Consider the following 14,914-nt stretch of genomic DNA (forward strand, 5'->3'; position numbering starts at 1 on the left):
GATGGGAAAATTACAGAGGAAGCAGGTTTGGTGGAGGCAGGGCTGGGAAGTGTAGATGACAGTTACATTTTGGACAAGTTAGGTTTGATGGACATTATGGAATTTCATTGTGAAATGGATCTAGTCCTTACATAATATCATGTATAACTTTTCCAAATTAATTTAAAAATCACTTGTTGAATTCTTTTGTTCCTTGAGAAATAGTATCCCATTCTTAATTAGTCTATTCACTTATGCGAATAATATAGTATTATTACAAAGTTTTATAATAGAAATAAAATGGTCATACTCCTCTTATTCTAAATAAAATATTTCCTTAAAATTGCAAATTAAAAAATAATACACACCACACAAAAAGAAGGAAACCTTCAAATTGTAAGTTTACTCATAGCTGTTCAGAATGAACCATACAGCATATAGTTTAGTCATTTCTTTTCCATACATGGTATGCTTCATTTCAAATATATTCTTTTTTTTTTTTTGAGATGGAGTCTCACTCTGTCGCCCAGGCTGGAGTGTAGTGGTGCGATCTTGGCTCACTGCAAACTCCGCCTCCCGGGTTCACGCCATTCTCCTGCCTCAGCCTCCCGAGTAACTGGGACTACAGGTGCCCGCCACCACGCCCGGCTAATTTTTTGTATTTTTAGTAGAGACAGGGCTTCACCGCATTAGCCAGGATGGTCTCGATCACCTGACCTCATGATCTGCCCACCTTGGCCTCCCAAAGTGCTGGGATTACAGGCGTGAGCCACAGTGCCTGGCCTTTTAAATTAATTAATTAGTTAATTTTTATTTTTTTTCAAACAGATTCTCGCTCTGTTGCCCAGGCTGGAGCGCAGTGGCACGATCTCAGCTCGCTGCAACCTCCACCTCCCATATTCAAGGGATTCTCTTGCCTCAGCCTCATGAGTACCTAGGACTACAGGTGTGTGCCACTAGGTCCAGCTCCTTTTTTTTTTCTTTTTTTTTGAGACAGAGTTTCGCTCTTGTTGCCCAGGCTGGAGTGCAATGGCGTGATCTCAGCTCACTACAACCTCTGCCTCCTGGGTTCAAGCCATTCTCCTGCCTCAGCCTCCTGAATAGCTGAGATTACAGGCATGTGCCACCACGTCTGGCTAATTTTGTATTTTTAGTAGAGATGGGGTTTCTCCATGTTGTTCAGGCTGGTCTCGAACTCCTGACCTCAAGTGATCTGCCTGTCTTGGCCTCCCAAAGTGCTGGGATTACAGATGTGAGCCACTGCACCCGGCTCATTTTTGTATTTTTAGTAGAGAGGGGGGTTTCACCATGTTGGCCAGGCTGGTCTCGAACTCCTGACCTCAGGTGATCCTCCTGCCTCAGTCTCCCAAAGTGTTGGGATTACAGGCGTGAGCCACTGCTTCTGGCCTCAAATATATTCTTGTTAAAGTGTTTGAATATCATAATAAATCTCTAGAGTAAATTCAGAAAGTAAATAGGAAAGTCACTTAAGAGTGTCCTGCTTTTAAAATTATCCTGATTACTTTTAAAAAGTGCCATAACTTTAGCAATTACTATCATTTTTGGCATCATGAGAATGAGAAAATAATAATTTCCTAAAAGACCAAGAACACCTTTCTGACTGGTGCTGTGAAGAAAGCATCCAGAAGATGTTTAACATGAATTAGCACCATGATCTAATCTTAAGGAAATAATTCCCAGCAGATGTGGAAAAGAGAGAGACCAGACTCCTGTCTGCATTTCATTTAGAAGCCAGTCATCTTTTCTTTTCAGGTAGGACTTCTCACCCCCTAACCCAAAATACAGTTTAAAATAAATTAAATAATGAATTTATACATTATCACTTACCTGGAATAATTCAAAGAACTATAATTACATTTCTTTCCTTTCCCCACCCAACAGCGTTTTTTTTTTCCCCCTGTAAGATTTGGTTGCTTCTTGAATTGGACATATGCCTAATTGGGGCAAAAAACACAAGAAGCAGGGGAAAAATAAATGTGAGGCAAGTGGTTCTGGAAAACTCCGTCGAGAATCTAAAGATATAAACTGCCATAAAAATGTAGGGTACAGGTATTGCTAGAACTTAGGATGGTGTGAAGTAATTACAAAAAATAGAAATATGCATGAAGACTGTGATCCTAGCAAAGGGTTCAAACCTTTGTGTAAGTTCTTTAGTGCCAATGCAAGAGTTACTGTATAAGCTTTTAGCTAGAATAAAACAGAATGGGAAAAATAACCAGTTTACTGGAGCTACTTTTGGTGGCTTGAAATCAGCCACGGTGAGAGGACTTATGTTGTGGAAATCAGTAAATGCTGCAAATGATGGCTCTTCTTTCCTTTATTAAGGAAAGCTGGTTTACCAGCCTACCAGTGAAAACAACTTTCACAGGGATTTCCACAGGGAATAATGAAACTCTTAGCACCTGTGACAAAGATCTTCCCCTACAGCTTTGGTAGTGGTGGTAGTGATTTTAGGGAATGACTAAATGTTTATTTCTACAAACACAGGACTTCTAATGCCCACCCTAGTAAGATTTAGTATTTCATTATTTCTGTCAGAATTCAAATTTCATCAAGGCTTTATTAGAAAGGATTTCTCTACAATATGGTTCCTGTTTCACTTGTCTTCAGTAAAAGCTAAAAGAAGAAAGGAGATAAAATATACATGGGACAGTTAAACTTCCTGCTTTCTAGTAAGCAGAAATGATACCACCTGATAAACTGTTCAGAGTTATTGGAACAGAGACAAAGCCATAGAGAAACTGGACCCGCTTTTGTGTGTGTGTGTGTGTGTGAATGACAGTGTTAAAGAATGTAACCTCTCTTAACTTCTCTACACCCATTACAGACAAATTGCTTATACTGATACAACCCTCAACGGTAACTCACTTCACACCTCCATTTTCTTTCTTGTTATCACCAAGATTAAACAGCATGTTTGGGCATTATTTTGCATTTATCTAACCTTTTCCATACAGGCCACAGTGCTACAACAGAACAGGTTTATGTACCTCACACGTCAGATCTTATCAAGGAACTTGGTAGTGACAGCTTGATAAGGACATCATAGCTTATTGAACTTGTTCTAAAAACAGCAGCAAACCACTCATCTCCTCACACTTTTTAATGACCTTGTTCTATGGTAGCCCCATTTTTAGATGCAGCAGATGCATTACTGTGTGGCCTCAGAGGATACAGAGTGCTGAGGGCATGTGTATTATTACACCATTTAGGATTCACCTATGGCTTTGATGGTGGTGGCAGTGATTTTGGGGAATAAATGAATAAATGTTTCTTTCTACAAACCCAGGACTTCTGATAGTAAGATTTGGTGTTTCATTATTTCGCTTGGAATTCAAATTTCATCAAGCCTTGCATTTTGTATTACATCATTAAAAATTCTAGAGAGATCTGCATTTGCCTCAATTACCTATTGAGAATGGAGAGGTCTAGGGTTAAACTTTCACTTTGCCAATGACTTCAACCATGAGAAAATGTGATTTGTCATAAACTGAGAAAAAAAATTGCTGGGAGTAGCTTTTCTCTTTGCTCTCCAGAACGTGCAGCTTTGTCACACACAACAAATAAGAATGCTAACTCATATAGCAGGAAGAAATGTAAAAAACAAAACAAACAAACAAAAAACCAATGCTAACATACTTCCTTGTCTTAGGATAACATCCCTAGGGTAAGACACATAAAATAAAAATCCCAAATATGAAATTAAAATTAAAAGACTAATTTTCTAGCATGTTTTTTGAATTTTTTTTTGTGTTGGCAATTCATTTGGCTCCCACACATTCCTGTGACATTTGCAAAAGGTTTACTATGAACACATTTCATACAATATTGAACAGATAATTCAACTACATTTTTAAGCTTTTTAAAAATTATTATTGCTCTTATTCAGTTAAGTTTATGATGAATTTTATTATCATGTTGAAGTTCTTCTGATAAAATTCTAATCTCTGTGGAACTTCAGACGTTTCTGCTCCTTGTGGTTAAAACAGGACTTGAAACATTCAACCAAACTGGTTTTAATTTTGTCATTCAGTTATCTCTTTAAACCTGCAAATAGTATTCTCTAGCGTGTGCCCTGGAGGTCTGTGGTTTCCTCTGTTCCAGGATAACACTGCACTGGTTAAGGTGGACACGATCCAGGAGGAATGGTAGAGAAACCATAGGGTACTTCAACACAGACAGATTTAGTGGTAATATGTTTCAGAATAACCAACAGAGACTGTGAGTTCAGAAGACGAAATTCTGTTTTATCTGAAATAAAACCAACATTATAACCTTTATGGTGAGGGGAAGATGGGACACACTTCCAAACACTGGCTTATTTTGGGGTGGCTTTGAGTCTGACCACTCTGCATTTGAGTGGGTTGACGTTTTCCCAGAACACCTCAATCATAGCCCTCTCCTCCTCTTTGAAGCTCTCTCCTTCTTCCTGAAGCAAAACAGAAAGGGTTCTTGTTAGTACTGGGGGTCCTTCTGTCTTCTCACCTCAGGTTCCAGATATAATCATAAAAAAATTGTGAAATATTTCAGGTATTCCAAAATGTACAGAAAATGAGAACTGAGTACCTACCATCCAGCACTTAAAAAATAAAACATTACAAACACAAGTGAGCTCCCTGGGAATTCCTTCTCAGAGGCAAACGCTATTTCCACATGTGTTTTTATACTTTTCTACATATGTGTACATTCATAAACAATATATCATAATGAATTGTGTGTCTTAATTTTTATATAGGTGGTTTCCTTTTTTTCCACATTATTTTAAAGATCTGCTACTACATATAGCTCTGGTTTACTGATTTTCACCTCTATAAAGTATTCCATAGTATGACTATTCAACAACTTATTTATCCATTCTTTGGTTGATGCTTTAGTGTATAACTTAGTACTTCTCTCCTTGAGCAATATGTGAGAATTCCTTTAGGATTCCTAGGACCTAGAATTAGAATTTTTGGGTTATTGGATATACACATTTTTAACTTCACTAGGTATTGCCAATATCAAAAGAGGTGGAACCACCTGGAGTGAGGCCCATCCATCTGTTTAACGAGCCCTCGGGGTTCAAAGTTTCAGATTCAGTAGTCTGAAAGAGAGGTGGTAGTGATGGGTGGTATGGCCAAGAAGTTACATTTCTGACATGTTCTGAAGTGATGCTACTGCTGTAGTGTTGCATCTGGGATTACATTTTGAGAACCAGTGCTCTATGCTCTAGAGAAAGCCTATCAGATTACATTCTGAAAGAGAGCTGATGAGACACGATCTGAAAAAATGTAGCTGGTGAGATTTTATCAGGTTAGTGAAATTAGCCCATGATATAATTTTAGCATTCAGACTGTAATATATAATATAGATAATATACAATAAATAACCAGTATGGGCCGGTCGCCGTGGCTCATGCCTGTAATCCCAGCACTTTGGGAGGCAGAGGCAGGTGGATCACTTGAGGTTGGGAGTTGAGACCAGCCTGGCCAACATGGAGAAACCCCGTCTTTACTAAAAATAAAAAATTAGCCGGGCATAGTGGGGCATGCCTGTAATCCCAGCTACTTGGGAGGCTGAGGCAGAAGAATTGCTTGAACCCAGGAGGCGGAGGTTGTGATGAGCTGAAATTGTGCCATTGCACTCCAGCCTGGGCAACAAGAGCGAAACTCTGTCTCAAAGAAAAACAAAAAACAAAAAACGAGTATGAATGATTGTCATCAAAAGCTAAATTCTTAATGAGTTTTTATTGTCAGAATGGGACCTCTGCATGTGCTCTTGGTATCACTGTGCTGAGAAGGGCAGAGGAGTGGGCAGGGGGCCAGATGTCAGGCTGGGCATGCAGTGAGCCTGGCTGATGTTACTTAGAGTGTTAAAGTATCTTGACTGTGCCCATAAAACCCAAGCACTGGCCTGCATGGAGGTGTGAATGTTCACTTGGGGGTTCCTGAAGACTGAAGGCATGAGGATATTGAGTTGTGCTGGCTTGGATATTTTGAAATATTTATATGCAAAAAACCCCATCCATGTTTATATTCTATATTTTATTTATAATCTTTTATTATATTCTGAAGTTAGTGAAAGGGAGGTTTCCCACAAATATTCTTTCTGTAAGAACTTCTTATTAAAAAATCTTGAAAAGGAAGCCTTCATATATTTTAGGGTAAAAGGACACAAACAGGGTTGCAGTCTGCAATGGTTAAGATGTAATGTGGAAGGAAAGTTATTTTATTTCAGATTTAGCAATATAAAAGTTCAGCTAGGAAAAAACGCATGTACCAGTAACCAAAAGCATTTGCTTACATCATTCCACAATTTGCAAAACAAGATAATTGTTTTTCAAAACCAGACAACAGGTTCGAAAATACTTCTTTTCACACCCCTAAGTGATGCTATTGGGAACAATGGCTGTTACAAGGCCATTGCAGGCACATTTCCAGGAAGTTCGGGTTATCATTATTCTCATTTTATCTTCTTTCTTTTTTCTCTCTCATCAGCTTTTTGCTTTCTTCCCTCCTTCTTTTATTCACCGGATTCCGAGGATCATAGATTTCAAATGTATCTGAGTCTTGCATGCTTGCATCTTTCACTTTTCTGCTTTTATCCTCAAACTGAAGTACATGTGACATCCTAAATAGGGAGAGAGATGGTTCAGTGATTTCTTGCATGGGAACTTACAGTAGAAATTCTATACTCTACTATCATTGACATAATGAACCATAAGCATATGGAACACCAAGATGGGTTTGTTGTTTACTGGTGCTTACACCACATGGAAACCAACTTCTCAGAAAACTCTTAAATTTGAAAAACATGTCTGGAGTTTGTTCTGCTGGTTTGTATTTCTAGTAGAGAGTCTCTTTGCCTCAGTCTTCACTTGAGGTTTCTCCCCTGATGGAGGGTTAAGAGAGTTCTATACAGAAGTGTTCTTCAAAGTAAACTCAGAGGACACTGTCTGCTTCCTTTAAAGAACACATTCCTTTAGCCAGAGTGAGTCAGGTTGCAGAGCAAAACTCAAGACAATAAGCCAGCCCTATCTGATTTTTAAAAATTTCAACAGTTACATGGGTCAAGAGTAGGGAATACATTAAGGTAATTTAAAAATGATGTTCAAATGGTGTTATGACTCTCTTTCCTGGGGAGTTTGCTGGTTTAAAAAATATTTTCTTCATACAAAAGGAAACTAAACTTTTGACATAACTCTATGGACTAATTTCCTTCTACTGTTGATTACAACAAATCTAACCAATCCTGCTTTCTTACTTCATCAAAAGCTTACTGGTCTTAAGGTATCAGCATATGCTGGAATCCTGATAGGTCATAAGCTAGCTATCTTTAGGATCAGCGAAATATGCTAGTAATTAGCTGTGCCCCATATGAAGTGCCAGGAATAAACAGGGAAGTCCAAAGAGCAGACTTCAGAACAGTTGAATGAATTTGGAAAGAGAAGAGAAAAGTTCAATTTTTTTTTTTTTTGAGATGGAGTCTCGCTCTGTTGGCCAGGCTGGAGTGCAGTGGCACGATCTTGGCTCACTGCAACCTTCACCTTCCGGGTTCAAGCGATTCTCCTGCCTCGGCCTCCCAAGTAGCTGGGACTACAGAGATGTGCCACCACGCCCGGCTAAGTTTTTGTATTTTTAGTAGAGACAGGGTTTCACCATGCTGGCCAGGCTGGTCTCAAACTTCTGACCTCGTGATCTGCCTGCCTCGGCCTCCCAAAGTGCTGGATTACAGGTGTGAGCCACCGTGCCGGGCGAAAAGTTCAATTTTCATACAAATAAAACAAAACTCTTAAGTCTTTTCCTACCAGTTATATCCTATACACACTTTTCTTCATCACAGCAGATAGGGTTAAACTGTAGGATTAATACTTCTTATATGCCTGTTGTAACTTTCAGATGAAACCCAAATATGATGCTAATATCTTTTCCCCCATATAAGCAGAGATCTGGGTAGTAGGTAGGCAACAGTGAAGATCCCTCACTCTTTTCTCTCTACAGCAGCACAAATGATGAGTGAAATTTACTTGTGTGGCAAATTCACATGGGTATACCCAGATTTCGAAGAATCCTAAAAAGATTTTAGGAGGGAAATAAAATGTCACAATTTTAGTGATACCATCATTACTAAGGGTTCAGTAGCTGCTGCTCACCAGGGCTGGCGAGTTGAGGCTTATGTACCATTTCTACCTTCTTTTGTCCCACCTGAGAAAGCTTACTGGAAAGCAATAAGTAGAAATGCTATATACGGATGATCTAGAATCTACTTTAATTTACTGAGTTAAGTCACATTCACATTTTTATACTTCATTATTATTATTATTATTATTATTATTTTTGAGATGAGATCTTGCTATGTTGCCCCAGATGGTCTCGAACTCCTGGGCTCAAGTGAACACCTTGTCTCAGCCTTCCAAGGAGCTGGGATTACAAGCGCATGCCACCATGCTTGGAACTACATTATTAATGATACATAATTTGTATCAAATTTCATAATAGATCTTAATACCTGAACATGCTATTTCACATGTGGAGTTGCTGACTTTTTACACTTCCATTCCTTTAGTAGACACCCTTATTTAGAAAATGTATTGTACAATCGTTGCAAAATCTAATATTCTTGTGCTTTCAATTTCCTACAGCGTTTAGGTATTAGCTTCTGAAAGTAAGACAATCTCTAACTCCCAGAAAAAGGCTGACTGTTCAACAGCCATGGTATCAAGTAAACCACTAGAACCAGTTGGAAAAATAATTAAACCAGATTTATGCAATTAATGATATCTCACCAAGGTCTAAATAATCAGTGACAACTCACTTCAGTAAATACACCTCCGAAAGCCAATTAACCAGTGATAGCCACATGCTTTTGAAAGTTGGCCCATCAGCTGCAGACTCGCTCCAGTGAATTTGCTTCTGAAAGCCAGCCAGTCAACAATAGTCTCTTTCGAATAATGGGGCTTTTGAGGCTGATAGCTGCCCCTAAACAATTCCTGACCCCAAAACACGATGTAAGATTTGCAGCCTGCTTTGCTTGGAGACACTGTGCCTAAAAGCACAGCTCCTCTTTACTTAAGTAATAAATTAAGCCTTTTTTTTCCAGTTATGAGAGGTAGCCTTTTCTTTCAACACTTCCTACAATCTTTGCTGCATCCCCCACAAAATGCACCCTTTAAAATTGTAATATTACCACTGATGAGAAGTAAGTGCAGAAGAATGGTAGGACTGTCCTGTTAAAGGTACTTTACCACACATCGGGGGCATCTAGACCCCTCTACTGCACTTCAGTACATGCTTAGCAGCAGCTTTCCAAGTGCTTACGGGCTGGCTGTGTTGATGTCTAAGCCAACATCAGTGTAGCTGGAATCATACGCCCTTTAAAACAGTTTCATCAATACTCCTGGATTGATATGAGAAAACAAACTTACTGTCTTATTAATACCTCTTCATATACATATTCTTCTATTTAAAAAATTATCCTCTTCTCTGCCCAGAAATACAGATGGTTTTCTGTAATATCCATTTCTAGTAGGGATTCTCCATGTTTCAAAAATGACTTGATCAGAATTTGTCAATTAAGAATATAAAAAGGCACCTTCTTCCTTTCTATGCCATGAGAGAATCTTGCAACTATTGGATTTAGTCGGCTCTGGTATAAAAAATGAACTCTAGACTCATGAATAACAGCATAAAGTCCACAAGAAGAAACAGATTTCCTTACAAATTTGAAAAAAAGCAGAGAGCCGTAAGTTAAAGGAGCTGTCTTTTTCAACTGTTTGTTTCATACACCACTGCACTAAGCAAGTCCAACATTTTGATTAATAACAAACCTAAACCCAGAGGAAAGAAAGGGCTATCAGCTTACAAACTACTTCAGCTTTAATATCATAATACTTAGCATGGCTGGTTACTTGGCAATAATATTTAACCTTTAATAGAAATAAAAGCATAATCAAAATGCTTCATCCATTTATCTTTCAACATGCTTTGGTCACTTCATTGTGAAAAGCAAAACAAAACAGTTATTATGATTTTCAGCATAATAAATTCCTGACCTACGTGCCTCTATAAATCACAGACTGTACGAATTGAAAGCATGCCTGCACTTTACAGTCTCCTATGAGGATACACAGTAAGATTTAGAATACAGACTCAATTTGAGTACAGGAGGTCTGATAGTTTACAGTCGTGTATGTCCCAATAACTCAAAACTATCCACTCTGTGGCTCTTTATGGAATTGGCCCAAAAAGAGTAGTGAATTTTTTTTGGAATTAATTACACACTGATCATTTACATATGAAAATTGTAGAGCTTGTTCACTTGAAGGCAAAGACAAAAATTTAGGTTTGATTAATAAAAAATTTCACATAGGCTCAGATTCTCAAATAACATTGACTTTATAGTGTGTTACAATATTATATATTATATATAGTATATATAGTGTATATATAAAATCTATAGTTACATATAATATATAGCTATATATTATATATGGTATATATATAGTATATATACATGATATATAACTGATCTCTATGGTATAGATTATATATATCATATATAATATATAATCTATTATATATTATAGTATATAGTATATATTATATATACAGTGTGTTAAAATATGGAGGTTTACTATTTTCAGAGAAGTTGTGTTTGACAGGAAAGTGGTTTTTTTTGTTATTGTTTTTGGTGCTTTTTTGGTATGCGGCTGTGTAAAATTATAAACAGAAGTAAACAACTGATTTTTCAAAAAGGACTAGACCTTGACTGGCTTCACTAACTTCTTATCTAGTTTTTAAAGTTCTCCCACAATTGTGCAATAGACTAAGATACAATAGCTATTTGTATCAATGGGAACTATCAAGAGGAACTGATTCTCAGACACACAATAAGTAGCCCAATATAGAATTCCAACATTGGCAATTCATTTCCGATTTAAATGAATTTAAATTACTTATATAATATAAACAGCTATCTTTTTCATTGGGAAGTCTACAAACCTCTTCTTCCCACATCCAAGCCACCCTAACTTAGGAACTTATCACCCAACCCTAAGATTGTTGCAGGTGTCCTAATTGTTGTTATTTCCTTCCCAGATCCAAAGCTTAAAAAATAATATTTTACACATTTCTTTTGTAGCATTCTTTTGATCAGAAACTACTGGTTATCATATTAGACTGAAATAAATACCTCAGTCTACCCTTAAAAGCCCTCCAACAACTGGTGCTTCCTATCTCACCAACCTTATTTCATTTCTTTCATCAATTCTCCACATTTTGTAATTGCCTGTTTACTTGATTGTGAACAGACTCAGTTGTTTGAGACAGTTTGAGTCTTGTTCACTGTTGCATTCCCAGTGCCAAACATGGTGATTTGTATTGGGAATAAGGCCTTCAGACCCTTTGTACTGGTCAGGCCTGTTGGCTGGTACTAGAAGGCTTGCTAAGCTAAGAGTCAACTTCCTTTTGTGGGTAGAGACTGTCTTATATTTTGATGATAAACTCCCTAAAACATCTACCAGATTGTGCAGAAAGTCTCAGGCTCAGCATAAGTCTCTTTTCATGATTTCTCATAGCTCACCAAATACTGATAGTTGCTTTTCCATTCACTCATACTAGTGATTGCTAGTTTTTATTCCCTCAGTAGACTGCAGTGGGAACATGCCTTATGTTCTTATCCATCTCGTATAGCACCTGATGTAGAACTAGACAGAAGGGCCCCTTTTTAAAAAATTTTTTATTTGTTTAAAGCAATGTTTCTCAAAGCATATTTCTAGATCCCCTGCATCCGATGCAGGTTGCATGTTAAAATCAGCAAGTAGCTTTAAAAACTATCAGTGCCAGGCTTCCAACTCCAGAGGTATTGATTTAATTGTCCTGGGATGGGGTCCCAGCATCAGTAACTTAAAAAAAAATGTGCCTACTTATTTTTAAATGCAGTCAAAGTAAAGGGCACAGAAATAAAGCTTAAAAGCCTTTACGCTTTCGGATTGATTGATTTCATTAGCCCTTTGTCCTTGCCCCTTCAGAGATGGAGAACAGCTGGTTCCTAATGACAAACTACTCAAAGAAACTCAAGTAGCCTCTGAGTCTATTATTTGAACTGAATAATCTCAAGTGCATTATTTATTTCTGATATATGTGATTTGAGGAAAAGGCAATGAGCTAGACTCAATTATTCATTCAAAAAACATCTGGGGGCTTTTAATGCATGCTACCAACGCTGGACACTGGTAAAACAAAGCCAAATATGACCCAGGCCTTACTTTCATGAAGTAAACAATCTGTAAGAACATACAGACAGACACCACGATGTGGTAAATGCACAGTTTGGAATTGCCTGCAAACTATGAGACAACAAAAATAGCACTCACTGACACAGCACTCTACAAAATGCTTTCCCATGTTGTCTGGTAGCATCTTTACAATAACTGAATGTGGTGGGGGGCAGGAAAAAGATTATTATCACCCCTGTTTCATAGGCAATCTCTGAGACTGAGGGTCGAGAAACTTGTAGCTGATAACTTCTTGACCAGATAGATACTTTCTTCAATGTCTTCAGAGGTAACAAACTTTCATCCTGTAAAGATGGATTTAACTTTGGGAATACATCAAAAGTCAATTCAGTGCTAGGTCTAGTAAGGAAGATAAGAAATCGATAGAGTAGTGCTTATTTTGGAGTACAAAATTTAAAAAATGCAACCATAAAAAGACATGAATCCAGGTTGGACATTAAAGAAATTTCAAAAGAGAAATTCCAGAAATGTCTTGAGCAATGTGGGAGCATCTTTGGGAAAAGGCATCACTCTTTTAGGTGAATGCTTACTTACAAAAAAGAAAAAGCATTAATTTCCTCTAGAAATTTTTATCTCCTTATTGCCTTTAATCAGTGCTATCTGAAATCTCAGTTCTTTTCTTCTAGCTCTTCCTAAAATAGAGATGCTAAGCAGGGACACTTCATTCAGCTGGAAGTCCAAAAGGAGCAGAACCAAGGGCCCATAGCCTGCCTCTGCAAGGGTGGATATCTGGCAATCTCCTCTCAGCCATCGAATTACTAAGGACTACCTTGTGGTCTATAATATTCAGGTCTTTTATATTTTTCAAAAATGCAAATGTAGCCATGAAAACTCTTCTGTTTTAAATCCTTTGGTGGCTCTCCATTGTCTACACAAGGAAACCCAAAATTCTCAATGTGGCTTCTGTAATCTGGCTTTTGCTTCCCTCTCCAGTCTGTTACATCTCCTTCTCCCATCACATCTATGCTCCAGACATCCCAATTCTTTGAAGTTTCCTGAACAAATGCCTGCACTCCCCTTCTTCCTCGCTGCCTCTATATACACTATACACTTCTGTCTCTTGGTTAACTGAGGTGTTATCTCCATCTTAGAAATGGTTCCTGATTCCTTTCCTGGTCTGACCTGCTGTTTCTCCCCCAGGGTTAAGACCCTCTTCTGGTCTTGCAGAGAATCTTGAATATCTCTCTGGTTTAGTCTTCCTCATACTACAGTGTAACTGCTGTCTCCCTTACTAGGCTGCAGGTGCTCTTGAGGGTGGCGGCTCTGCTTTTTTGTTGAGATGGGGTTTTGCTATGTTGCCCAGGCTGGAATGCAGTGGCTATTCAAGTAATCATAGCACACTATAACCCTGAACTGCTGGGCTCACGTCATCCTCCTGCCTCTGCCTCCCAAGCAGCTGGGACTATAGACATGTGCCACCACACCTGGCTCTATGGTGGCTCTGTTATTGGCCTTTGTACCAATTGGCCTTTGTACTATGCTTGCCAAGGAGAATGCCCTCAATAAATGTGTGCTGAATAAATAAATGTTTCTGAGTAGCCAGCCACCTCCAAAACCTTTGACTAGAATTCTGGTTTTGTTCACCTTGCTCCTTGATAGTATTAATACATAATTCCAAATCATTGAGCAATTATGTTTATCAACTCTTACATGATAATGCCAGAGAAAAGGCTAATAAGTTACTCGAAAAGCTGAAACAAGGTACTTCTACTACTACTAACTTTATGATATGAAAATCCAACACTTATCTTTCTCAAGTAGACTAGTTAAACTGCTTGAAGATTGACATCTGTCTACTGTATGATTAGCCTTTGAGGTGGGAGAAAGTACATATATTGTCCTCGGACAGCCTTCCCCATGTGGGTTGAAAGACCTTGCCATTCTTTATGAAATTTTGCCGTACACAAAATTTGTCTCTGTACTGTGTTAGTGTACTGTGTTGACAGCTTCTCATTTCTCTGTTTAGTTAGAATTCTAAGAAACCTAACAAAATAGCTCCTAGTTATTACCAACTTTGTCATTCTATGGGACTATGGATTACAAACTTTAATGAATCTAAGTTTTTTAGGGGTAGGGTTGAAAGGAGACTTGTATTTAAAAAGCAAAATCAGCCTTCTTATTTTTAAAGAAAAATCTCAGCAAGACCAAACAATTTTCAAGTTTTGCCCACATTTGATCCTTTGAAAGGACCATACCCTGCTCTGTATCATAGATGGGCTGCAGCATACTTTTGTCCACATCACTTCTCTGGGACGCCCTTCCACCTCCTTCCCACTGGTGTATGTCCCTGGTTTTTTCAAAGCCCAGTTTAATTCCCATTTCCTCCTAAAATTATTTTCTGACTGCCCTGGGCCTCAGGATCTGTTCCCGCATTTGAATTTCTTTAACACCTTCTATGAAACCTCTGTGGAATGCACTCAGAAGCCCTGAGTTTGATTTGAGTTACATTCAGTTACTATTACTGGAGAAAGTCACATTGCTTCTCAGGCCTCTGTTTCCTCACCTGTGGAGAGGGGTGGTAATGTGCACCCTATTTACCTCACGTGGCCTGAGGATCAAACATCATGGATTTGAAAGGGCTCTGCAAATGGCAAAGTGCAATCCAAACATTTATTATCATTTTAACTTATTTTGTACTTT

The 14,914-nt window shown here is 38.2% G+C and overlaps 1 protein-coding gene across 2 annotated transcripts in view; it reads right to left on the bottom strand.

Annotated features, from left to right (window-relative positions):
- Nucleotides 1-362: 362 nt before the first annotated feature.
- CWC27 (CWC27 spliceosome associated cyclophilin) overlaps nucleotides 363-14,914 on the bottom strand; it is a 259,577-nt gene continuing 245,025 nt past the window's right edge. The window contains exon 14 of one of the 2 annotated variants that reach the window (XM_055252161.2): nucleotides 363-4,429. In XM_055252161.2, coding sequence (XP_055108136.1) covers nucleotides 4,390-4,429 — 40 coding nt within the window. In that variant the 3' untranslated portion in view covers nucleotides 363-4,389. Of the gene's footprint in view, nucleotides 4,430-6,178; nucleotides 6,610-14,914 lie in introns of those variants that run through there. The other variant, XM_055252160.2, reaches the window with a different exon arrangement.

Source organism: Symphalangus syndactylus, chromosome 18 (assembly GCF_028878055.3).
Source record: "Symphalangus syndactylus isolate Jambi chromosome 18, NHGRI_mSymSyn1-v2.1_pri, whole genome shotgun sequence".
Lineage (NCBI taxonomy): Eukaryota > Metazoa > Chordata > Mammalia > Primates > Hylobatidae > Symphalangus > Symphalangus syndactylus.